The 25,550-nt window shown below is 43.1% G+C and overlaps 1 protein-coding gene across 9 annotated transcripts in view; it reads right to left on the bottom strand.

The window, feature by feature from the left end:
• Nucleotides 1-385: 385 nt before the first annotated feature.
• LOC126521228 (MFS-type transporter SLC18B1-like) overlaps nt 386-25,550 on the bottom strand; it is a 31,427-nt gene continuing 6,262 nt past the window's right edge. The window contains exons 2-15 of one of the 9 annotated variants that reach the window (XR_008610330.2): nt 24,466-24,561; nt 24,080-24,153; nt 21,483-21,630; nt 21,329-21,397; nt 19,569-19,668; nt 17,741-17,910; nt 17,530-17,628; nt 16,928-17,016; nt 16,059-16,154; nt 15,007-15,081; nt 13,906-13,999; nt 13,509-13,564; nt 8,662-8,752; nt 386-898 (exon numbers count right to left, since the gene is read on the bottom strand). Coding sequence is in view for 4 of the 9 variants with exons in the window: in XM_055065844.2 (XP_054921819.1) it covers nt 13,517-13,564; nt 13,906-13,999; nt 15,007-15,081; nt 16,059-16,154; nt 16,928-17,016; nt 17,530-17,628; nt 17,741-17,910; nt 19,569-19,668; nt 21,329-21,397; nt 21,483-21,630; nt 24,080-24,153; nt 24,466-24,561 (1,158 nt within the window). In the remaining 5 variants the exon portion in view is untranslated. Of the gene's footprint in view, nt 899-8,661; nt 8,753-9,037; nt 12,232-13,257; nt 13,565-13,905; nt 14,000-15,006; nt 15,082-16,058; nt 16,810-16,927; nt 17,017-17,529; nt 17,629-17,740; nt 17,911-19,568; nt 19,669-21,328; nt 21,398-21,482; nt 21,631-24,079; nt 24,154-24,465; nt 24,562-25,550 lie in introns of those variants that run through there. The other 8 variants (XR_008610329.1, XR_007597204.2, XM_055065844.2 and 5 more) reach the window with 8 other exon arrangements.

The raw sequence follows: 25,550 nt of genomic DNA, 5'->3' as shown, positions 1-25,550 counted from the left end.
CTTTAGGATTCACTTAGACCTTTCTTTGCGAATTTTTTTTAAACCTCTACAACAATATGGCGGACTGGCGATAGGAAGATTAAGTGTACGACATAGTTCTGCATGCATAAAAGCAGTGTGGTTTCACTGCCGATGGTACAGTTGTGATTCAACAATACGCTTGTTGGTTACTTCACATGATCGTTCTTGCAAAGCGACAAATTTCCGCGTTCTGCAAACATCCCTTTTACTGAAGAAAGCAGAGAACGTTCTGTTGTCATTTTTTTTGCCTGTGTTATTTGATGATGAAAACACATCGATACACAGCACCGCAAAAGCATGCTGCGGCCTGATTGTTCATGGCTACATACACATAGTTATTTTGTTTTGTTAGTGCAACATGCAAAGACAACTTAATGCCCAGGGAACGTGCCCATCAAATGTTTTATTTACATTCGTCTTCGATGTTATATGATGTATTTTCTTGAGAACCTTTACAGCGATGAGGCTATTCCAACATATTATGCAACTAAATGCGTCCGTGTTTTGCTGAGAGCTTAGCGCATTTGCGTTTATTTTACTGTTGTGGGATCTTCGTCGATTTCGAAGGCTGCTAAACATCAGCTTAAACATTTGGTTATTGTGGGTGTTAATAAGAGCGAGCAATGTGAGGGTTCTCCATTTGACGTTTCCATTTCTGAAGTCTGCTTTGACTGTACGACATACTTTCTACACAGCTTTAAATCACAATGGGATCTTCTCATGTTTTTTAATGGAGTGGTTGAGATGAATTGATGATTGGGTAGGTACAACATCCTTGCAGATCGTTACATGGCTGCTCGACCCTGGGCGATGGAGAAATGGACTTCCTTTCTTGCCGATATCCGTACACAAGCCAGAGGGATCCGGTTACGGAAGCCTGAAGAAAAGTACGCAATTCAATTTCTATAAGGAATGACTTGCTGGGGCCGTACATTCTAACGTTGCATTTCATTTTTAATTATTTTCGCCCTCGTTATCAACCCGGACTGCTCGGGCGTATTCGCAAGCTGCCGCACCACCGGTATCTTTCAAATCGGCCACTAGGCGGGCCGCTTCATAAAAGATGAACGGAAAACAAAATGGGCCATTACAAAATACCAGCCCTGATGAACACGCCGGCGCCCCAATGCCTACACAACGTCGTTCACGCCAAAGAAATTACTGAAGCTTATTAGAGATCATATTAGCGAGATAGTGTTAAGGGCCCCGTGTCACATAAAAGCCGGTGTCGGTGTCAGCACCGGCGGAGTTGTTCGCGAGCGAAAATTTCTGTATGTATTTAGGTATACGTATGCGCCACGCCCTGCTATGAACGAGAAGAAATGGGGTTAACCGAGGGGCGCGATTTTTATGAGTCATATTATAAGAAGCCAACAAACACTGACACCAAGTACAACATAGGGGAAATTACTTGTGCTTAATAAATGAAATAAAGAAACGATAAATTAGTGGAAATCAAAGTGGATGAAAACAACTTGCTGTAGGCGGGGAACGATCCCACAACCTTGGCATTTCACGTGCAATGCTCTACCAATAATCTAATGTTACTTGGTACTTGATACACAATTCGGCTCCTGATACGAGATAGCGGGCGCCGAAGGTACTTGAGAAGAAACGCCAGGCGTACATCGGACACCACCTACTAGCGCTCCTAACACCCATATTCTGAAATTGCATCTTCATTTGAAGCCCATGCTTGACTTGATTTAAATGACGCCTGGCATTACCGTGCCGAAGGCACTCATTGCATTTCTTCGGCGCGTTCACGACAGGCCTCATTTAAATCAAGTCAGGCATGGGCGTCAAGTCACGACACATTTCTGAACACGGAGGTAAGTCTCTTAGGAGCGTAATCATTATGAGATTAACATCTCGACCTACCGCGCCTCTGAGAAGGAAAATACTGGAGAGGGCAAAAAGCAATCCGTGTTCATGCACCTTCCTAATCACGGACACTGTAGATAAGTGCTCAATAATCTTGATTCCTTGAATAGGTTCGAAACGCACGGCTCGTTGTGTTCGCGGCTGCCGAATTCGCTGGTGTCAGAATTAAATCACCTGCGGCATATGATTGTGGTGATGAAAATGATTATGTGCGTTCAGAACGTGGCTCGTACCCACTACATGAGGGGTGGGCCAAGAATTGGGCGGTTGTATGTACAGCTAATAAATTCAGAAAAGTGAACTTCGAAAGGTAAAACTGCGAATAAAAGTAGTGTGTAATTGAAAAGTGAGACCAGACAATGGGCGAATATATCGTAAAATAAATAAAAAAATATTCATTGAACAACTTAGAATGGGAAGAAATTAGAAAATTCTAAATAGGAATAGTAACGAAAGTAAGAATCAATTCTGTTGCTTGAATTAACTAATTCACATGCGGTTTCAAATAGATACCTGTGGCTAAATCCAGTGCTGACACCCTAGGGCAGTTTGTTTGTTTGTCCTCTGGCACTATAGCTCATACCCACTATGGGGGAATTGTCCAATATGCGGGAGGAATGAGCTGGCGATTAGGGTTGTTTGACGCGCTGCCCTCATTTCACGATGGATCTGTACCTTCTCACCCAAATGCCGACCTTGCTACTTCTGGAGCTGAATTACCTGAAAAAGTGCACACTGTTTCCAAGAGAAATGTACATTTAGGTGGCTAATTTGCAAATTATCACTAATTAACATTTTAACTAAAGAATTTAGGGCATACATTGTAATTTACGACTTGTTCCCGGTGAGTTCTCAAGGCTTAGAACGAATCCCTCGCGCCGGAGAAGCCCACACACAAGCTTCTTCGTTGCGTGTTTTTGGGAAGTTCCAATTACATTCGTGACTATAGCTATGCTCTGGAAGGCGCATGACACTTCTGAATGACTTTTTTTACTTAGTTGATAACCATGAGAATGCCGAACTTGTTTTCATCGTTGTGCTTTCATTTTCTGTGTCATCATCACCACTCATTTAGCCTTTACATCCCCGTTCCCCGCTCCCCTTATACAGAGTAACAGGCTAGCTCAGGCCGACCTCTCTGCTTTCCTTCAAATAAATCCTCTCTCTCGTTCTCTGAGGATGAGGATGATACTGTTTCGAGGCATTTGTTCCCAAAATGCGCAACTAAGTGCATTGGTGTTACAGTTATTTCCGCCGTCTGATCCATAAAAAGCCATTTTGTCAGAAAAGTAAACGGAACGTACAGTGCTCAGGAATTCAAACTTTATAACCGGCGCGCGTGGCTGTCGGCGCTATCTTGCGCGACCGGTTGGTGCAGGGGCACCGAGCTGATGCGCTGTGGATGCAATAAAAGCGAGGCCCTCTGTGACGCATTGTGACTGCGTTTAGCCCCCCAGCAATCGCCCAGCTCTCAGCTGGGTGGCTAGCGCCCGTCATTGTCCGCTCTGTCCTTTTGTATTCGTGCCTCAATTTGCGCTAATCTACCATAAGTATTATACAGCACTCAGCGGTGGCACAAAAAGCGCCGGCCACCATGCGGGCCGATTATCGCGTTTGAATCGCTGGGAACTGTACGCCGGTGCATCTGCTAAGCACGAGGTGACGCGACCTATGATGCTTAACAGCGCAACGCTTAGCAGCCGCTAAGCCACCGCGGCGCGGCTTTGCCCCTTCTCCCAGCAATCCATCTCAAGGACTAGAATTGTCATCTCTGCCACAATGTAATATTGAGAAAGTTCTGTAAGCTCAAAAAGAAAAAGAGAAAAAGAAGAAACGGAAGAAAAAAAAACAAAGCTCATTCCCATGTGTTCACCAAACATTGGCGGCACACTCGTTCCAATTAAGCACCAATAAGCAAGGTTAAAAAGGCACGCAGAAAATTTTTTGGGACATGCGCACATTCAATCTGTATAGTGGACCTTGGCTAATCAGGACAATCCCGAACAAAATTTATGGCCTATACTACTAATCTCTTTTCTCTTGTTTTGTTTAATATATATGATGCATTCATTGCTATGACCTCTTGCTCTTTCCGGCGCGCGTAATCCCGACATTCATATTTTCATACACCTGGCCCTACTGCGCCTCGGTTTTGAGTACTCAGCGTTCGTTTGCGCAATGTCAGCCTGCATGAAAGATAATTTATATGGTTCAACAATTTTGTGCTTACGTACAATAGTTTGCCATTTTGTGGTGTACATATATTGTAATCTGCTGCGTATTATATCATATCAATACATTACAACCGACTGATTTGAATGTTACGTACAGCGTTAAGGGCCCCGTGTCGCAGAAAATCCGGTGTCGGCGTCCTGCGGTCCGTCAGCGAAAATTCCCGTATATCTTCTATACGGCACTAAAGTTCTTCTATCACTAAAGTTGCTCATACCTTGTCTTACATGCTTTACAAGCTTATTCCTTGGAATTTTGAGAATAACAACCTATGAACAAACGTCATGAAACAAAAACCGACATCCATGCGCGTTATGCTAAATCTTCTCACACTGAAATATTAAAAGTGGGAAACAATAACCGAAGATCGGCCCACGCAAGAGGCCGCGTTTCTACCAGAAAGCTCTCCTTCGTGCTTAGCGTTCGCCGCCAGCCTTTCCCGGTAAGCATTACGGTTAGATAAGCTGCAGTTGTCGGGAAGCGTGAGAAGCCGTCAGGGATCCCTGAATGCTATCGCGTTCCACTCTTAAATGTGACGCTTAAGCGTCCTCGTAATTTTATTGCTGAGATAAATTCATTTCACCTCGCATTATCACTCATTAATCATCAAACGATCCATAGTTTGCAGAGAAACCGGCAACAAAATACATGCGAACGTTCTCCAATACATACAAATGTAAGATCACTCAATTCGAATAATGACGAACAGTGGTCGAACAAGGAATGATCGCTGAAGTCAATTTCGGACAGGGCATTCGTCGGTTGCTTCCCTGGTGAAGACAAGTGGCCTCTTTGAAGCTCCAGCGACATTCCTTGTTCGCCCACTCAAGCCCTTAGCTTCCTGTGAACTGCGGTCTTGTTTAAATTCGGGTAGCGCGTGCTACAGAGAGCGTGCAGGCATTTGCTTCGTAATTGCTAGTACCGTGATAATTAAATTGGTCGGTTATTTCTTTTCGTAATCGCTGCGTAGGGCCTATCCTGTATATATATAACCGCCAGAGAGTACACGTAAAACTGAGTAATAGAATGCTTTGCTGGGCAAGTTGGTTCATATACTTACATGTTTAACAAGCAAACGCTTTAGACGGGACAAACCTATGCCTTGCGTCTACTTTCTGTGTCCCGCCTATGAGGTACGCGCTTGCTAGACCTGCACATGGAATTGCGTGCATGGAACATGCTTGGAATGAGCGCTCACATAATTTACACGCTTATATTTCCTCACGTAACCATCACTACAGCCATATAATATATTAGAAAACCCACGAATACATTTTCTTCCACGTCGTTCCTCTATATGCACTAAATTTTTCTCTTCAATAGTCGCGAATACTAATTTCCGCATTTCCGATACAGGTCTTCATCGGTTCGTCAACGTTCCCTGCGTGCTTTCCGGTGTTGAGTACTAGTAACATTCAGGGAGGACTATGAATCTTCTCCGGTGCGTCGGCATTCTCTTTTTGTCTCGCATTGTGATAAATGCTAGAATAAATCTTACAATTTACAATAAAGTTGACTAACTCTCTGTGAACAGTAATGTAGCTGTATTTTTTTATTTTCTGTTTCCACTACATCGTAGTGCTCGCGTTGTTCTTACACTCTATGCTCTTCCTTTCCTCTTTCCTCCCCTCCATCTTATGTTCCATTTCTGTGTTGCTGTCACCTCCCTTCTGTTGACTAGGCAGGCGTTGTGCCCCTTCCGATGGCAGTTGCCAGCCTGCTCCTCGCTTTTCCTTTCCTGTTAATTGCATATATGTGTCCAAAAAGTAGTAATAAATAACCATTTTTTTGTCTTTATTTTCTCCGGGATGGATGAAATCGATATGTTAGTTTTTCTTTTGTTACAGAGCTCTATTCACACTGTTTTGTAATTTCATCGCCTTTTCATTATATTTTCTCAGCTGAGATTTTCACGCAATCGGTCCTTCATGCGGTCAAATTTCCCATATTTGACAGCTAATAAGTGAGAAGGTGTAAAGAGTAAAATTTAGTTCTGTGTTCGTTACTTTGCAACATCAAGGTGCCAATCTGGAAACACAGTTGCACGCATCACGGCCGGCATACTAGTCACCGGGTGCTCAAACTGCGATGCGCGTGGCGTAGATGTGTAGGCGGAGACGGAGATGAAACCAACCCCGACTCCTCTGTGCGCTTGTGAGGTGCATATGAGAGTGAATAAAGAGTGAAATAATTACTTTTCTCCACCTTGCGGGTTTCCGCAGAACTATTACGTCATATGAGAGTGAAGCTCCTGAGAACCAAAGGATAAGGAGGGAGTCAAGTAAAAAAAGACATTTAATTTTTTTCATTTCCTGGGCCATAGTATTCGTTTGCCCTTGGCAGGTGTTGCCCAGATCTGCCTTCAGGGTATACGTGAAACGTGCCTATGACCGGAATACGTAGCCTGTTCTAAAGCAGCAGAAGAGATCAACTCATTTTAACTAATTTTCCTTGCAAATTAGTTTGTTTCTTGCCTACCAACATGCCTCATAGCGCGTGGAAATGTTCTTTTTCTTTATGTGCGAACAATATTCTAAATCTCTACAGACGCGTCCAACACATTTGGCGAGGTCGGACGCTGCCAAGGAGCTTCGCCTACTTGCACCCAAAAAGTCACAAGATTTCTGGAGATCAAGTGCCTTCAATTGCGATTGCATAAACTGGGCCCCGCGCTACGGTTATAAATACCGTCGAGCCTTTCCCGCGGCGAAACAACCTTGCTGTGCCGCTTCTGGCTGTGAGTGGCGTTCACGAGCGCCTACTCCTATCGTTTGGAAATGGCCGAGAGTCCAGTGTGCGACTCCTGTGGGTGCAAGGAAACCAGCGAGCACTTACTGTGTACCTGCCCTCGCTACTATGTACAACGCCTCTCTCTGCGGGCAACTTTACACCGACTGGACTTAATACCGTTCTCCGAGTCAAAGATACTTGGACCGTGGCCACACCCGTCACTGGCACGAAAAGCGATTCGTGCACTACTACAATACTTGAAGTACACCGGCTTAAGAGACCGTTTATAGTGTTCCTGTGCATCTTCCCACAAGCACTCAGTGCTTACTCTCTCTCTCTCTCTCTCTCTATTTTCCTCTTTCTGTTCCCCTTTACCTCACCACCAGCGTAGGGTAGCAAACCGGGTGTTCGTCTGTTTGACCTCCTTGCTTTGCCTGTCCTTGCTATCTCTCTCTGTACAGGAGTGTCTCGTGGTAACTCCATTTACTTGTTGGAGTTTGCTGGTGCTTTGGAAGAATTTGTGTTGTACCGATATTTTTGTTAGTTTAAATGGACATTAAAAACACCATTCAGTTAGTTTATGCATGGTGAAGTATTTACACAAGACTCGAATTTGCATTTATTTGGCAGAGCACAGTTGCCTACTAGCGGAGAAAATAAAGAGCAAAGTTTCCCCTTCTGTATTGCTACCAGAAAGGTAACACATGTGACGCCGTACACGACGTCACGGATTTCACAGCGTCTTATCGTATTTAAGCCATTTATTTTGCACACAAACGGTCACGACTTCCAAACGCCGTCACAACGATAGGTAAAATGCCTGTCGTGGTCACACGCCACCTGCCGCACTCAGAGTATCCTAGCACTCGTGCCGACATAGGTTGGGTCGATCTATTGCGGAAGTGCTGCTCGTAAACTGTGATAACAGGCTTGCACTGACTGGCCTGCATAGGTATGCAAATACAAACAATCTTTCTGGCTAGCTTTCTACAACAGAAATTTGCAGCTGTAGAGGCAACCACAGTTTCGAGTGAACTGCAGCAACTACATCAATGAAAAAAAATTATAGAGGTTCAATGCACAGGTTTGGAATTTATGTGAAGGGAATCTTTCGCGAAGCGGTTATTTAGGCGTTATAAAACTGAATGCGATACGCACGCTTATCCTTATTGTCAACTTAAGCAACGTGTGATCTCATGCAATGTTAATGCTTATGCACCACACAGGTCACAACTTTAATGTCATGCAATGTTTCCATTTATGCTCTACACGGCCGTTGACGCGCTAATGCAGACAGCAGCTTGTGTGAATACAAAGTGCGAGACGTCGACGCAGTGGTGGCAAGAGGACCAAGGCGATGTGGGAAGAATGGGAGCAGATGTTCGAGGCAGCGAGAAGTACGGCGCGTAAGACAGTGGCAAGGTCGACTACCATTCGCCAGCTTCATTCCTTCGGCGGAGTGGCAGGCAAGCGAGTGCTTTCGCCGACGCGTGTTCTCTAGCACACATGCTTTGACAAAACAGCAGCCAAGGTTATAAATTCTGGGCGGGTTCACAGAGAAGGCTTCGTTCGATTACGTAACGTACGTGGCGAATAAAGTCAGGCCACGCACATTCGGCAAAATGTATGCCCAACGACAGTGAATATACACTAAAGACATTGATAACTAAGCGTAATTAACAAAACTCAACTCTCATTATTTTGACTCGTTGATTGCCCCTAAAATATCGGCAGAAGAATCTATAGAACAGGCTAGACTAGGGCGGTGCAAGCAGTTTAAGCTTGCTCACTTACGGTTCCACTTGCATGAAGGGTGCTGGTCCAATGAGGAGGTATACGAGACCGCCACGTATACAAATCCAATGAAAATCCAGAGATTTTCATACTGAAACGAATAATTAAAACAGTTACATTGTATTTCTGAACATCGCGGACCTCTAAAACCTCGTAAATATATCAACTAACTAGAAGAACGTTACCGACTTTATGGCTAGCTAATTTGTAAAGATAACAAACGCCGTATGGTGCTGTTATTAACGCCGGAGAAGTAATGTAGTCTCTTCGGGAAAATATTTCACGGTTGTGCTGAATGTCGGATACCATCAGTGAGAGCTTCTATAGAAAGACGGCGGAAAGCCACCTCATAAAAATAACTATAAATGAACTTAAAACCAAAATTCAGCGAGAAGCTGGTTTTCAGAGTCGTAGGCATCTGGTCAGGCCTTATCGGCCACAATACATCCGTACCAAACGCTGAATTCTTGTAAAATTGTCACCGGACTTGCGCAATTCCTGGTTGCTTATGTTAGCCCACTCGCTCTTCAGGTGTAGCTTGCTATGTTTTCATAGAATAATAAAACTTCGATTTCCGAATTTGATTTTAGGTGGGGTAACACGGCCAAATCGGAACGAATATTTTGGTAGGAACTTAGCTTACTAACTTTTTGTGTTTTAAACTCACGCTTTAAACACGGCTTTCACCATAGAACTCTTCATCTGTCTTATGTACACAAGAAATACATTGCATTGCAAAAAAAAAAAAAAAATCTCCACTGCAAAGCCTTTGGGTGAAAATGAGACAGTGAAATGAGACAACTAATGTTTGTACGTAAAGGTTATAGATTCGACAATCATCAAATATCTCTCTCATCGCTCGAAATCAAATGCCTCCCGCATTGGCAGAGATCAGAGGAAGGAAAAGACAAGGGCACCAAAATAAGGCTTCCCTCCCCCTCGTTATCCCTTAATTGCTGCCCTAGCCTTGGTCTTACGAATGCAGTACACTTCGTTTAAGACATGCCAGCTTAAGCCGGATTTTTATATACGGTGAACAATATGTGAATATGTAGTCAGCTTCGAATGGTACCAATGGGTGAAATAACATCTGCTTAACCCGAACAGAAAATTCGGCTAAGCCGAGCTTATGCAGACTCCACTGATTCCTGCTACTGGGCTGTGGAGGCGACTCTGCTAGCTACACGATAAGCAAACGGTGTTCCTGTAGACATAAGGTACTACACCGACGTGGACGACAACGCGGAAACTTGCACGGCTGACTTCACCAAAACAATAATTGAGAACCGCATCACAAATACTCTCTGCAGAGTTTGTGCACAGGCTTATGCTTTTTAATCAAGGGTCAGCCTTGGCCACGGATGCCACTGGTGGCACTCAACTCGCCATCTATATAGTGAGCCAGAAAAGATCCCCGATGTGCCTCTGTAGAATCACTGTTGCTCGTATGTGTGGCGGCTGTTAGAGTGTCGAATAGTTTAGTGCACTTTTTTTCAATAACATAACGGCTCTGAAGAACTTTTGGGCAGGCTAAGTGGAGTATAAATCCGTTACCCCTTCCACTATTGCAGGGTAGCAAACCAGAGGAGCGCCTGGTTACCCTCCTTGCATTTCCTCCATCTCTATATATTTCTTTCGCTCTGACTGCGCATAGGCTTGCACAGCGTATACTCAAGCAATACCTACACAATGAGTTAAACAATAGTGCGTAAATCAATACATTGTATTTATTTATTTATTTATTCAAATAAATATCTTTCTATACATGTGATTTGTGATTTTGACGATATTTCACCTATTCTTATGCGTCGTGAATATTTGACTGTATCTGTAATAGTATATTAATGCAAGATGTGCATCACGGCTTACTAGTAGTTCATTGTAAAAGCAACGCAACAGCGGTCGGAGTACTGACAGAAGAGACAGACACAAGTGCTTGTGTCCGTCTATTTTATCAGTCTTGCCTCTACTGTTTCTACAGCAGATTAGCCATGTGGGTCGATTCTGTTAAGACGGACTTCTAATATGGCGAACAGATTTTCACGGTATCTTCGTGTTGTGTTAATGTGAGCAAGGAAACTTCTAAAGCACAGCTCTTATTAAAGCCCTTTAAATGAGCAGTGTTGCCTATAGGGAACGCACAAGAAAAACACTTCTTTCTTGCCGAGTTACGGTATTGAGTACGATGTTTGGGCTAACTATCTTTGACCAACAATGGATTACAGGCATGAAGTGTCATTTGTTTGTTTAGAGAATGAACACAGGGCGAGGAAGAAGTTTGGCAGGCGATTCGCTTTCTTTTGAAAGCACAGTCACAGGAGACGACCAATGCAAGGTCTCCTGCCGTAGTGGTATCACACACAAGATGGAAACCAAATGAAATGTACACCTATGGTTCACATATGACGAGAGCTGTCTGGAGACATTCCAAACAAAGCCTTAGGTCACTTGGGGTGAAGCCCATCTTCAGCTTTCTTCCACAGACTGCATTAAGAATGAATAGAACGAGTATATAAGCACGAGACTTCTTTGCATGGTTCCTGAAAACAAACGTTTATTATTCTTTTGCGATAAAGCTATCCCTCAGAAGATTCTCAGCTGGCTTCTCAAGAATGATTCGATGGCAAAATAATTGAATCCGCGAGCTACATAGCCGCATTGTCGAGGTTTGAACAGTTTGAAGTCCTCGGAGTGATTTTGTTGCCGAGTGCTCGTTCGCTGTCACCAGGATCTTCTGGTAACTCTCGCTTTTTTTACCGGGAACACTGTTCCCTGCTTCACGGGAATAGAAGTGGAGTCATTCGCACTCCCACCTGATTTACCAGCGTCGGCAGCCTCAAGGAAGTGGAACTGCCTCTCTAGCGACAGTGAGGCCATCCTGGTAGACTCGACCGAGAGCGATGACAGCTCCGACGCCGACTGTGTGGTTCTCTTGAGTCAGAAAGCAAAGCGGTGGATTCTCAGGGCCTCTTTGGACACATCTACCATGAGGACTCCGCAAAGTTTGCCGAAGTACACTATGCTCTCCATACCTGCGCTACCCTCCGACAGCGTGAGGCTCCTCATCAGGCAAGTTGCATCGGTTGAATTTGAGACGCTATTGCCAAACAAATGGAATTGAGGACGTCAGAGTCAGCTCACTGAACAATATTGTTCCTGTAGACGTCGCTCAAGTGTCGGTGTTAGACTCTCTGCTCACTGCCATTGTCCTCGGTGGCATGAACGTCGTACCATCAGCCCGCTGGGAAAAGGAGGTTACTACAGGCGTCATTATGATATTGGTGCGGCCATCTCAAGCGACGATCTGCCACTTTTGATTAAGATTACCGAAAATGGGACCGAAATACTCCAGGTGGCCCGTCTCGGAAATTTCCAATGTGTAAAAATCCTCTTCATAGGGTGACTGTCTTCCGTCGCATGTCGAAGTAGGTCATTTCCTACATGCTGTCCGGCCCTTTAGTCCCAAGCCACTTCAGTGCAGAAGACGGCAGAAATTTGGTGATGTGATCTGTGGAAAGTCTACGATATGTTCCCGTTGTGCAGCGCAGCATTCTGCAGGCAACTGTCGGGCTAAGAAAGGAAGGAAGGAAGGAAGGAATGTGGAGACAATGGAACACAATAAGGAACCTGATCTATGGAGCATGTTCCATGGAGTAATTTATAAACAAGCGCTTACCATTTTCTTACATATATTACAATATTACATATAATAATCTATGCATGTTCTTTGCCATTGTCTTTGCTGCAACATTTTAAGGTCACTCGCGAGTGCGCTAGCACACCTCAACGACCGGCAACTCTCTGAGCATATGATCTTGGAATGCCGTCCTATAACGTCGTTACAGCAGCGTCGGGATGGCGTAAATCGATTTCACTCATGTTTATTCCAAATGTATCATTAGCCCTCTGTGACTGACCAAATTTTTGGTCCGTGCCCATTTTCCCTGTTTGTCAAGGGATGCAGGCAAAATGACCGTGACCCGAAAAATATTTACCAATTGCGGATGGCTTATAATGGCGGATTTCTAATAAACTCAGAGGGGAATAGTTTTACGGTAACGTGATCAAAAAAGGCAATGGAGGCACTACTGAAGTTTCTAAGTTCAACTGACTTGAATAACGAATATGTCCATGTCTTTGTTTGTTTGTTTGTTTATTTGTCAATTAAAGTTGAACAGCCGATAAACTAATTTTTTTACAAATAGTTCATTTCTCATTTCTTAGCTTTTGTTTTATTTGTTGACTCCTTTTCCTGCGTTGTGAGATAACATATGAATAAAAAATTAATGTGCAGTGCAGTAACATAAGCTTTTCTTTTTTTTTTTAAACGCACCTGCGTTTTTAGAACATTGCAGGAACCGCATAATTTTCTGTGGCATAAAGTGACAACATTGGTTTCCTCGTCATTGTCTCTCTGCAGCCATCCCATGTGATTCTTAAAAACCTGCGTCCGTGTACACATAACATAAGCTTTCCCATATTTTTAAACGCATCTGCGTTTTTAGAACATTCCAGGAACCGCATACTTTTCTACATTTAGCAACAGTTCAATTTAAAATAAATTGGTGGATGGTAAAATGATTGACTTGCTCCAGACAGGTGTAAGTAGCTGTTTATTTTTGCCACTCCTCGCTGTTTATCGGCAAACTATTATCATATAGCATTGACTTTTCTACCGAATAAAACACATACAGTGGTCAAATTTGTTACTGAGCTGAGTATGGCTTCGTTATTTTTCCGCAGCTCAAAACGAATAGTATTTCTCAGTTCAGTCTATCAACCAATGACTAAATTTTTTTACCAGCGACATATTGTACTTTATGCGTTCTGACCAGTGCGATACGTGCCAGTTAGGTCAGTGTGCACTCCTTGAATTCTTCTGGAGTAGTAACAGTGCAATCATCTGGAATAAAAAAAAATGCATCAATTATTCACAATAAGAACGCGCATTAAGACATGGTCATTACAACGGCGATATGACATGATAGACCTACATCATATGTTTCAATTGACTCATCTGATTATCTGAGAGGAGCAGGAGGAGTGTTTCTGCAGCCGGATCTAGCTTTGCAAAAGCTGCTGGTAAGAATGGCATGCGCGGAGATGTGCTTGAAGTGTACAAATCTTAGTTAAGAACAAAATATGCAATTACATTTATATGATAAATTATTATTGTTGTTAGTTAGAAAACATAAATACTGTACAGGTATATATTTCTAATTTCCTTTTTCGAAGTACACTTACCCAGCCAACCAGCACTCCAAAAATTATCATGGAGCCGGCTCGGAATCCCAACGCTTCAACGACATAGCCACTGATAGGTGGACTCAGAGTTGCCCTGATAAGAAGAACCGAAATTCAGTTTATGCATATTGAATTTCGTGAAGGAGTACTAAGACACACTACTCTTTGTGTTGCCCAAGTAAAACTTAACATTCGCGTCGATATTCAACGCACTCACAGCGCGTTTTATGCGATATCTTGACCATCGTAACGAGGCGTTTTTTTTTTGCTACGGAGAGGGGAATTAAGAACTTAAGTGATGTGAGCTAGAAGAGTATCTGAAGACTCAATTTTTTTGGTTAGTTAGAACCATATGAAGAAAGCAGAAAATGAAACCCAGTTACGGAAATTTATATTTTCGTCCACTGTCATCTCTTTTTACTTCATTATTTCTAGATTTCACTTGTCCTGCATTTTTCGCCCCTGTACGTGTTTTCTTACACTGTTAGCCCACATTGAATTCACAAAGTATAGCTCAATTTTCACTATTGATAAAAATAGAAGCTAGTTTCCCATTTGCTTTTTCAGGCTTCGTTGTCTGAATGCCTTATTCAGTAAAAGCAGTGCGATAATCTCGAAAATTATTAGACTGCGTATGGAAAGCTTCAGCAAGGTTATATATGTATATCAAGCTGAAGAGAAGGAGAGGTTGGCGTGCGCCTCTTCCTATGGTAGTGCATGTCTGTTTTTTTCATACGCTTGTGAATGAAGTGACGTGCCATATTATCATGGACTTGCTTTGTGTATATATATATATATATATATATATATATATATATATATATATATAACGTCAAAGATAATAAATTTTGGTGTTGCGATGGTGGTTGCGTTCAATTTTTCTTGTAGGGTTGGTTTGATTCAGGCGACTGACTCGCTGGACTGTCAACCTCGTGTCCCACAATATATCTGTCTGCAACAACAAAGAAGAGCAAGAGGCATCCGTGTTTGTATTCATATTATATTTTAGGCTGGCTTAAACATGTTTGTGACGAATTCTACGTCCATATTAGAAAAAGAAAGCGCACTTCTTGTGGTTTCTTTGGGCTAACCCGAACTTACCCTATGACGTATGCGGCAAATATTGCACCACACACGAAGCTACTTGTGTCAATGTCTTCTTTGTAACCTTTAGCGCTGCGAAGAAAAAGGAAGAAAAGAGATCATGCATCATCACATTTCTTTATTCTTGTAATAGTAGTCAGTGTCTGGTATTATCATATACCCCAGAAGTTTGCGTGGTAGATGCTCTAGCAGATAATTATCTAATGAATGGTGGCAATTAATCGGTGAGTTTCCTTCAGACGCAAGCGCGGTCGAGCTGTGAACCAGCACCCTTCTGTTAACGTTGTGCTCGCTGGAGTTACAGGGTGCAAGTATGTCGGGGTATAGGCACACTTCACACCCGCTGCGCATGGCTGCGCACTGCCGACCTCGATGTCGCTAGTTCGATTCTGGCCGAGGAGGCCGCGTTTTGAAGGGGGCGAAATGCAAGAACGCTTGTGCACTTCAGCGTGCGTTAAAGAACCTGCAGGTGGTCAAGATTTATCCAGTCTCCCACTTCGGCGTGCCTGATAATCCGATCGTGTTTTTGGCACGTAGAACCCCATAATTTAACGCAATTGTTTAAAAAACATTTCACGTCAAGTTACACTTGATGTGCACATGTAAAATACGTCTCTTTGAAAGCTCATAAGGTACTCAAGGTGCAACTTAAAGACTGATCCAACGGTTACGATAATTTTGAGAAAAGCGTCTTTTCCACATTGGCCTACATGATTTTATCATCAGCGAAATCTACTCTTGCAAATAAAATGCTAAACAGTGATCCATAACACATACATTTTCTGTTGCCTGTTAGTTTAACATACCGCTTCTGTTGCTGCTCTGCTTTCTTGTAAAATTTCCCGAAGAAGATCAGAGCCATTTAAAACGTCAGCGAGGAACGTCGTTGTAGGAAAAAAAGTACAGATGCATTTAGAGCACCTCTTTTTCCTTGAGACAAAACGTGGTCTTTTTCCTGCACGGTTAAACACCGGCCGCCGTGATACGTAGCTCAGCACGAAATCAACCTCGTTACTCGTAATTACTTTCCTTTATGAGAATAGACTCACATTGCGCGCTTGATTGCAGTTGAGTATGAAAGCGCGTGCATCGATGCGACTCCTGCACCCAGCAGCACTTGGGAAACGTAAATAAGGTTCATGGTGCTGCAATACAAGGGAGAAATGTGAGGTGCTCATAAAGAAACGAGATGTACACTGAAGAAGAAAACCTGAAAATCTATTCACCATGCACAGAAACCAGACTGCGGAACACAACAGGCCTGGAGCCCATGCCCAAATCAGTTCTGCGGTAATCAGCAAAGTGGAGGAAACGTCATGACGGGAAACAATTTACCTCCACCTGGCGGCCGCACGAAGCTATTAAAGAAATTGTACTACTCAGAAAAAAAGATTCGCAGTTGAAGGAAAGCTTGTCCTGGTTCGGAAATCGAGCCGGAGACCAGCGCCTTTTCGGGTCGGTCGCTCTACAATCTGAGCTAATCAGGAGGCTAGCATATCGCAGGTCGAGGCCGACTAAATCGACAATTTGAAGCCTAAATGCATTGAATACGGGCAGATCAGTTTCACCCGCACTGCTGGATGGAAGGTTTTCCGTGAACTCAGAAGCTTAAAACTGTTAAGTCGAGAGTTGTAATCGACCTGCTGGCGGCTTATAAATCTCATAAAGTGAGGTTGCATCCGACGCAATAATTTTAATTGATTTACATTGTGCTTGCTTGGGCGGAAGGGGGAAGATGCGACTGAGCTTCTAGTTATCTAAGTTTAATGCGATTGACTCTGCTGCCGTTCGCTGTGGTTCCTGTAAAAAATTATCGGAAAATATTATAGTACAAATGATATTGACTAAGCTCACGCCATGCTTAGCACTTTTCTTTGCCCTCGCCACGTTAGTCACTCCCTTAAAAAGCTTTTCTCACGGTTGAAATGGCAGGAACGGCGCTGGGCCTATCACGATGAAGCCCGTTATGTTGAACAGATGGGCGAGCGGCAGGCAACGGATCTCAGCCTAAGGAAAAAAGAAAAGCATAGGCAGACATGGTAATTCAAAGCCTGCTCAACTACGCATTCTCACGAATATTTGCTCAACTGCTGAAGAGCCTAGGCTTGAATTCACTTCCAGCTCTTGCGCTGTCTGTCACTTGTTCTACGTAGCATCTACTTTAACTTGAGCTTAATTTCTTGACCATGAGTGTCATGTTAGGGACATCGATGCGTTGTAAAATAAACGAGCGAACTTCGCTCAGGCTTGTCCACCTTAATTAACCAGGAGTCAAGATAGCTAAGCCGTTTGGAGCATAGAGAACATCGTCCGCGTCAACATGACAACCTATGTACCCGCGACAGTACATCGAGCATTTCGACCTTAGGTTCAGGCGCGCAAGAACTTATTTGCGTACCCGCTGCTCGTTTGGGCGAGCTTGTGTGTAACACCAAATATATTATTTGACATCTTGTTTGCTTTGTTAACGGATAGATAGGTTTAGAATATGAACACATGGGTTGACGGGGTCGTGCTTACCTTACAGTGGCAGATAAAACCACACACAGCAGAAGCAACGCAGAAAGTCAGGGCGTATACGCTGAAGACACTGCCAATGCCTGAATTACTGTGATGAAACTGAAGAAAATAAAAACGGTTAGTACATGAAAGCATGGAAAGCCATGTGAGCGTGCTACATTTAAAAAAGGAAGAGTACTTTTTAAAAAAGAATGACATTTATTTGACGTACCTGATTTAGATAAGGCTCTAATGTTGGCTCGAGGAATCCAAATATTAGCCCATTGAGGAATAAGTTGAACAAATAAGAAATGAACCTAGCATCCCGAAGCAGCCAATAATGCTTCATATTGGTTTCCCCACAGGTATTCTCGCCATTTGCGTGTGGATCCCCAGCTGCAGCTGTGAATAAATAAAAAGGAGCACCTGAATGAAAATGATGAGCGCAAGATTTTTGTAGAAAGAAGAAAAGGGACTGACACACAAAGAAATAAAGAGCAGCTGAAACTGAAATTACTGTCAACTAAAGGAATGCGACTAGATCAATAATAATATGTTCTCACAGTATTTGCTCGAAATGTTTTTAGTGAGTGCTTCACCAAAGCAATGATTAAATCTATAAATAAATTATATTTAGCGGTGAGGCGGGAAGAAGGGGACGGTGAAGGTGTGAGCGAGTTCAAATACTTTAACACGATTTGAGCTACGTAGTTGAAATAGCCCGTCATAAATGGCGCCATTGTACATAAAATTTCCGTCCTACTCTATAGCCGCTTGGTCGTGGAAGACTGCAGGTGAACAAAAAATTGTGTTTTCGGTTGCGAAAGATACCTTACTGCCGGCTTTGCTGTTGCATTTCCGACAAAAAAAAAAAGAACAAGCAGGGCCTAGGTGCCGATGAAAAAATCTTGAAAAACGTGCGTTTTCTGTAGTGTATTCTGTCACCGTGCTTTTATCCCTAATAAGCAACTTTTTCATGTTAAAGGTTATTTTGCCCCCTCATGTGCCCTTGGGAAGAATGCGACATCATGATGGGATGCTAGTGGGATGCTCAGTGGGATGCTATACAGTGGGATGCTATATAGTGGGATGCTCAGGATGCTCAGTGGGATGCTATACCAACCATCTCCAACCTAGAGCATTTTTTGTCATCGTTTAGACCGCAGGCTTACTATCAATACCGACTATTTATTCTCGGACGTTATGCTTTGCCGCTAAATCCTTTTTAGAACACAATTACGACATGTAAGCACATGTATTGCAGGATAAACGAACTGTCCAGCATATAAAGCAGTGAAAGGCATGAGGAAGAAACGTATGTTCAGGATATAGCTAGCACATCGAATGACAAGTTCATTTCCTCGACGTCGGAAAACTGACCTAAACTGGGATTTAACACCCCCCGACAACAAGCCGCAGTCCGCTAGAAACATACCTTTAAGAGCCCACCGTGAAGTTCGAAAAAAAAATTTTTTTTTTTTACAATTGCGCTTATGTGACTATGCAAGAAAATATTAGTAATCTTTTTCAAGAACAATAACAAGAGCAGTGATTGCAGAAATGCAGCTGTGAAAGTCACAGAAGGAAGAGGAGACACAAGGACGTTCTTTTCACTGATCTTCCGAACTAACTTGCTGTGCAAACCAAGGACATCGTGTCAAAACTGCCAAAGCCATAAGTGGCTGGAGGAACCTGTGGTGGAGGTCCTTGGTCGTGTTCAGTGTCGACCTGCCCGCGTGTAAAGTGGAGTACACAAATTTTAGTTGCATACGTAATGTGTCCCAATTTTTTTCAGCCATTTCTCCTCCCAATAGAAAGGGCGGAGTGGGACACGAGTTGCTTGATCGTTTTGTTTTTCAAAGCTTCTCAATCGCCCTCGGAGACAGAGCTTGGTTGTTATTGTAGCCGAATGTAAAAGTGTAAGTTTAGAGCAGTTCAGCTTTTATCGATGTAACAAACGCACTAGGCAACCAATTCAAATGTGAAAACTGTTCCGTTCCTCCCGCCTCATTCTTATATATATAGCAATTAGTCTCTTAAACATGAACTTCCAATCTCACGTTTTCGGTTTCTTCGGAAGATCCGTGACTTCGCAATAAAAGGAGAGGACAGCATAAACCCCGATGACATCACGAAGAATGACGCAGGATATCCCCAGAGCTACGAGAGAAAAGTAACGCGACAGCTGATTGGATTGTAGTCATTGCTTAGAGAAGGTTAAATAGTCGCTTTAGGGAAAAGTGGAGAGATTTCTCCGGCGACATAGGTAGCATGATACTTCAGGTGAATGCGATGGTAAATAAAATTACAAGCGCGGAACCCAGGACACTTGGACCGCACAAAACACATAATTGAAAAATAGAGTATCTCGTTCAGACCACTGCCTCGCAGCTGTTCAACAACATACTCGCTGGCTAATGTCGGAGAGGAAGACAAAAAGCAAGAAAGAGGAAAAACAGGGGCATGCATCTAGACGTTGTGACAAGGGCGTCGCGAGATACACAATATCAATGGAACGTTCCCTTCGCTCTTCGGTCCATCGCTTCAGTTATTTCATTCATCCCCAAGACCTACAAAAAGCATTACAAAGAGGAAAAAAATCATATTACGCCATGACCAAAAATAAATTAATAAATCTTTGCTGAGTCGCACAAGTGCGTGAGTTTCTTATTAATGCGAAAGCATATTATGTCCCATCAGGCAGAATATCCGGCGTGATCAAGTGAAGGCACCAAAAATGGCCGACGGCGCAAAGAGTAAAGAACTGTTAAGGAATGCTCGGATTCACGTCACATTTCCAAGGGAGATTCCTGTATACAAAGGAAATTAAAACATTTGAAAATAAAATTTATCAAATTTCGGTCAGGGTGGGAATCGAGCCAGGGCCTCCGGGGTGCTAGACGAACTCGCTTCCATGACGCCACGGCGGCTCCACGGTTCTGGCTGGCAAAAGGTGTATACCTAGTGCGCGCCTCATCGCACACGTCACGTGGCAGCCATCTGGCTGAGTAAACGTGTGGCCCAGTGCACGCGTTGTTGAACAAGTGACGGCGCAGCCATTGGGGCCGAGTTTACGTCATCAGCTTCTTGTATGATTTCCGTAGTAATACCGAAGGTAGTATAGGGTAAAAAAACGTTAACTATAGTAGTAATTATGGGTAATTAATGTTAACTTAAAGTGAATTACAGTGAAGTAAAGTGAATGGAAGTTAGAACAATTTAGAGTAAGGTTACTTATGGTGAAGTAAAGTGAATTAAGATTAAGTAAAGTGAACGAAGATGAATTAAAGCTTATTAAGGAGGATCAAAGTGGATAAAAGTTGGTGCATATTAGAGCTAGGTGGATTAAGGTAGAGTTGTGAAGTTAGAGCAAGGTGACTTAAGGTAGAGCAAAGTGAATTAAAGTGTATGAAGGGGAATTAAAGAGGATTAAGCTGGATTTGAATATCACGTAAGGATGCCTAAGTGACTGCCAATTTTTATGAAATGGAGTAGCAGGTGGAAATTACTGGCGCAGTTGCCGCCGAAAAGTTAATACTAGTGCGGACTCCTCCCTACGTTATGGATGACTCTCCCAAACACTAGACCGTCCTTTCGGTTGCTGGTGCCCGAGTGGCTCTACGCCTGTGCTGCTTGTGACTTGTGTTACTGGGCGGTTTTTCGCTGTTATTTTTCTTTTACTTTCTTTTTCTCTCCAGAGTTGTGTGTTGGTATTTGGGATATTGGTATAGTTGGCGAAAAAAATAAGCGAACATAAATACCGTCAGAAAAAGACAGCAAGAGTAACAGTGGTGGCCAGCGATAAGTGAACAGTTCATACGTCTGCAATTGCGCCTCCAAGTGTGGCACCCGTTGCTCCGCCTAATCCCCACAGGACTTGCATCCCAGCCTGAAAAATTAGAATAGCGAGAGTAGGGGCTGAATTTTGCGAAATCTTGACGTCGCAGGAAAGAGCTTTGAATAAATGAACTCACGACAGCAAAGCCAAGGTGGTCCGCCAGTACAACGGTGGCTGTTGCATAACTAGCGACGCAGTAAAGAGATTCGCTCAACCCACCTAATGCACCTCCGAACAAAGCAACACCTAACATCATGTAGTCTCCAGGAATCCAGTACAAGGCACTATGGGTGACAAAGAAAGAAACAAAGTAACATGGATTGCAAGCTTCAATTTAAGCAGCATCTCTTTTCACTATATGTGCCTTGGAAAGCAGTAGTCCTTTGATTTTTAATTGAATTGAAGGATGATTTGGGTTATGAAATTTATCTTTTTTAAGCGGTGCACATTCGAATGTAACGACCTGGCACGCTTAGTGGTTCCACAGCAGGCGTGCCAAAATTTGCTCCCCCTACTCAGAGGACCGCAATTTGTTACTCCTGCAATCCTCGCACTCAGTTTCGTTTCTATTGTACTTCACGAACAGATAAGCTTGAGGTCTCCAAATTAAATTTAGTTTTGTAGTTATTGCTGCAGAGCTATCTTATATAAGCGGGGAAACATAGAACTGTGAAACTCTTGTCGTTTATTATGTTAGCCCCTAAAGGTCGTACTCTGTGACCACTCTAAAAAATAATAAAAACGTCCTGGAGGTTATGAAGTCCCTAGTATATTTACCTTCTTGTTTATTATGTTACACTACTTTACATTTGTTTTTCATTCTGGGAACATTTGCCGGAAGGCGTGTGGGAAATAAAAGAAAATCCAATAAAATCTTGTAACTCAGCATCATGCAGGAACTGCAGCAATATATCTGCACACTTATGGTCCGTCACTCAACGAGTATGGCTTTCAGGTATACATCTGTCTTCAGTCCAACCTTTCTTGGTATCTGAAATCTGATCGTCCGCGTTCCAGGGCACCGCCAAAGCAGATGTTGAGCATCTGACGTTGCCACAGGAGGTGAGCACTTGGGGAACGTTTCTTGGTCGACTTATATTTACAGCCGGTATTTCAACACTGGATTTTACAAGTAGAGCACATTCGAATACGTTAATGCAAATGGTACGTGGACTCTTCTTTTCCGTTTGTAGGAAAGCCTACGAAATACATAAATAGCTGCAACGCGCCACCTACCCCAAACGAAGAAGAGTGTATTCGGCCTGAAGCCACGCCAATTCAAGCAAGTGACACGGCGAGCCGTTTATTATGTTACGATAAGTTTGGCCTTCATGCCTCAGTATCCTGAACCAATCTCGAAGAAACCGCCGAGATAACGCCCGAACTTCGCTGCCGAAGGGGAATGAAGTGTATCGAAACTCGACAGCTCCATTCACTTTCCGCGAATGGAACAAATAGATCAGAAATGACTACCCGTGTGGCTTGAAGGGGTAAAGGCTTGGCACCACCTTGTTGGGCCATGACGTAGTTTTCATTTTATTATAAAACGGAAGTCAAACAGTTCTTGCGGTATAAAGAGCCTTCTCGCTCGCGGGATGTTGTCCTGGACATCGTGAAATTCTGTAATGGCGGCAATTTGAGCCAACCAGAGAGGCCGTAGCAACCCTCTGCACCAATAAGAGACAGCGGCATTCGACAATGTCCAAGCCCCTGGTGCATGGTGGTATTGGTGGTGCTATAGGCATGCAAGTTTAGTCTGGCGATTGAGGCTGGCAATTGCTCCGCACGAACGTCTCTTTCATTGTCGCCGACGCACTCACCATCTGTCGAACAGTTCTTAAAAATGTAAGAAGGCGTGAAGCTTCCTTGCGGGCTATAGCAGATCCTTGCGGAAACACGCAGTGTTCAAGACACGCATGTGCTCTCAAACACATCACCAAGGAAGTAAACGCGCTCAGTTGCATCACTTTCACAGAGAGTTTGTCTCGGTATGGCAACCAAATTCTTACCCTCGGCTCTGAGCACAGGGCCGTTCGCGACCACGTTAAAAGCCTGCCACAGCGAAGCTACCAAAGCGCAGGGCACGCTCCTGCTTTTCCGCATGAGGTCAACTCAAACATGCCCGTCCAAGGAGCAGCCGTGTCGAAGAAAGGCGACTTGTCGCATTTATGACCAGAATGGTCAAGGATATGGGCAAAATTAGATCTTTGCAGCGTGTCTGAGAGTAGCACTGCCGGATCGGCTTTCTTTAATATTTCGTGAGCTTTCTTTTAAACACGGAAAATATTTACACAATAAATAGCGCGTCACATGTGTTTAAAATTGTTGTTTTCAAATGTGTTCTACTATGTAGTGTTTACATGTTTGCTGCAAATATAATAATGAAGCGTCAGTCAATGAATAGTTATATGCCAATTAATTATGAACAACACAAAAACACTGTTTCTTGAGAGTGCTTTAATAACACGCATTTGGTTTCGCCGCATAGAAAACTTCGCTTGTTTTTAAACATGGTGCATTATTTCTGGACACATTGTATGTACAACTTGTTACATATAACTTTTGTGTTAACTCTGTACTTGCTTAAAATTCATCTTTCAGGCGTCCATGACTGACATAACAAATTTTGAAACATTCGCTCAAGACATGAAAATTCAGTCTCCACGGATGTTTTTAGACGAGCTCAAGTTTACTGCGCCTCTCAAACAGGTTGTTGGCAATGTGGTTACTTACCCATACACCGCGTTTGCCAGGAAGTATCCCACTTGTCCAATAAGATATACAGATTTTGGAGATGTCTGCTGTATCTAAAGAAACAGACAAGAAATGCGGAAAGCACGACGCGAAGGCTTATATGTCTGAGCACTTTTAGGGATCACACAACTTCGACAGTATGAATCAAGTTTGACCAAAAGTTTAACATGTTAATCAAGCAGCGCTACTAAAGAATATAACTTTCATAAGTTAAACAGGTTAACTTTACCAGCACAACTAAAGAATGTAGTTAGAATGAGCGATTACCAGAATAAATATAAAGTGGTATAGCGTGCTTATTAAGATAAGTTGACAATCACATGCTCCCGAAACTGTTTTCTTTTGCAATAAGCATTCAGACTTACCAGTTTTTTTGCCCATGCTGACCCTATTAATGTGGTTATCTTTCCCAAAGAAAAAGCAAATCCATACTCCCAGGCCTCAAGACCTCTGGAAACAGCCTAAAAATGGCAAGGGGAAAAAATATCAATCATAACTTTCGCTTATGGGTCGAGATGTTGTAGCACGTTTCGGAAATGTTGTAGTGATGAGTTGACAGAGAGAAATATATCAGAACAATTGAATATGTAGTCATGATGTTGATCAGCGCACTACGCAGAACAAAGGAGTAATAACCGAGACGGTCACGAGGACACAGCGCTTTCTTCCAACTAAATTTTATTGAACAACAGTAGGTTTATATAAGTGGAAAACGAGAACAAAGAAGAAACAACAAAAATCTACATAACCTACTGTTGTCCAATAAAATTTAGTTGGAAGACAGTGCTGTATCCTTTTTAGCTTCTCGGTTTTAGGTCCCCTGTTCTACGTAGTGTGGTGATCGCTATCATCACTGAACTGTTTCGACTCGCCCAGGGCCGCTATCTTGTACACGTTCGAAAAGCCGACGTTCGATTTCGCCTCGCGCGATTGTCCAGGCTGCGCCGATATCGCGGCCTAGGCCAATCTAGTCCAATCGAGTGAGATAACAACTAGCGGCCCAGATAACAACTCTGTTCAATATGCGGATGCATAGAAGAATGCCTTTAAGAAAAACACGTCGAGTGTTGCTGAACCTTTGAGAAAGTGAACTTTCATTACCACGAATGTGGGTGCAGGCGAACAAAGTTCGACACATCTTAAGTCCCGCATTGAGTTTTCGTTTGTGGGTGCGTCACGCATAAACGTGTTTAGATTTATTTTTGAAGAACCCTTGTATTTGTACTTAAGAGGAATACAAGAAAATGCGAGTCCATTTATATACTTTGCTTACTTAGAATATTAATTATAAGGTTGGTCCTTAGCACTAGCATTCTCGCACTAATTTCCAATAAAGGTATATGAAAGGCATAAATTAAAATTCTGCTCTTACAGCAGCAAACAGTGAAGCCGCCAATGCAGTGGAACATTGCGTTGTATCGGCAGTTATCTGTGGCGAATTAGAAACGTC

This window comes from Dermacentor andersoni, chromosome 6, assembly GCF_023375885.2.
Source record: "Dermacentor andersoni chromosome 6, qqDerAnde1_hic_scaffold, whole genome shotgun sequence".
Classification (NCBI taxonomy): Eukaryota; Metazoa; Arthropoda; class Arachnida; order Ixodida; family Ixodidae; genus Dermacentor; species Dermacentor andersoni.
The sequence above is the reverse complement of the archived record's forward strand: the minus strand, read 5'-3'. Positions and strand labels throughout refer to the sequence as shown.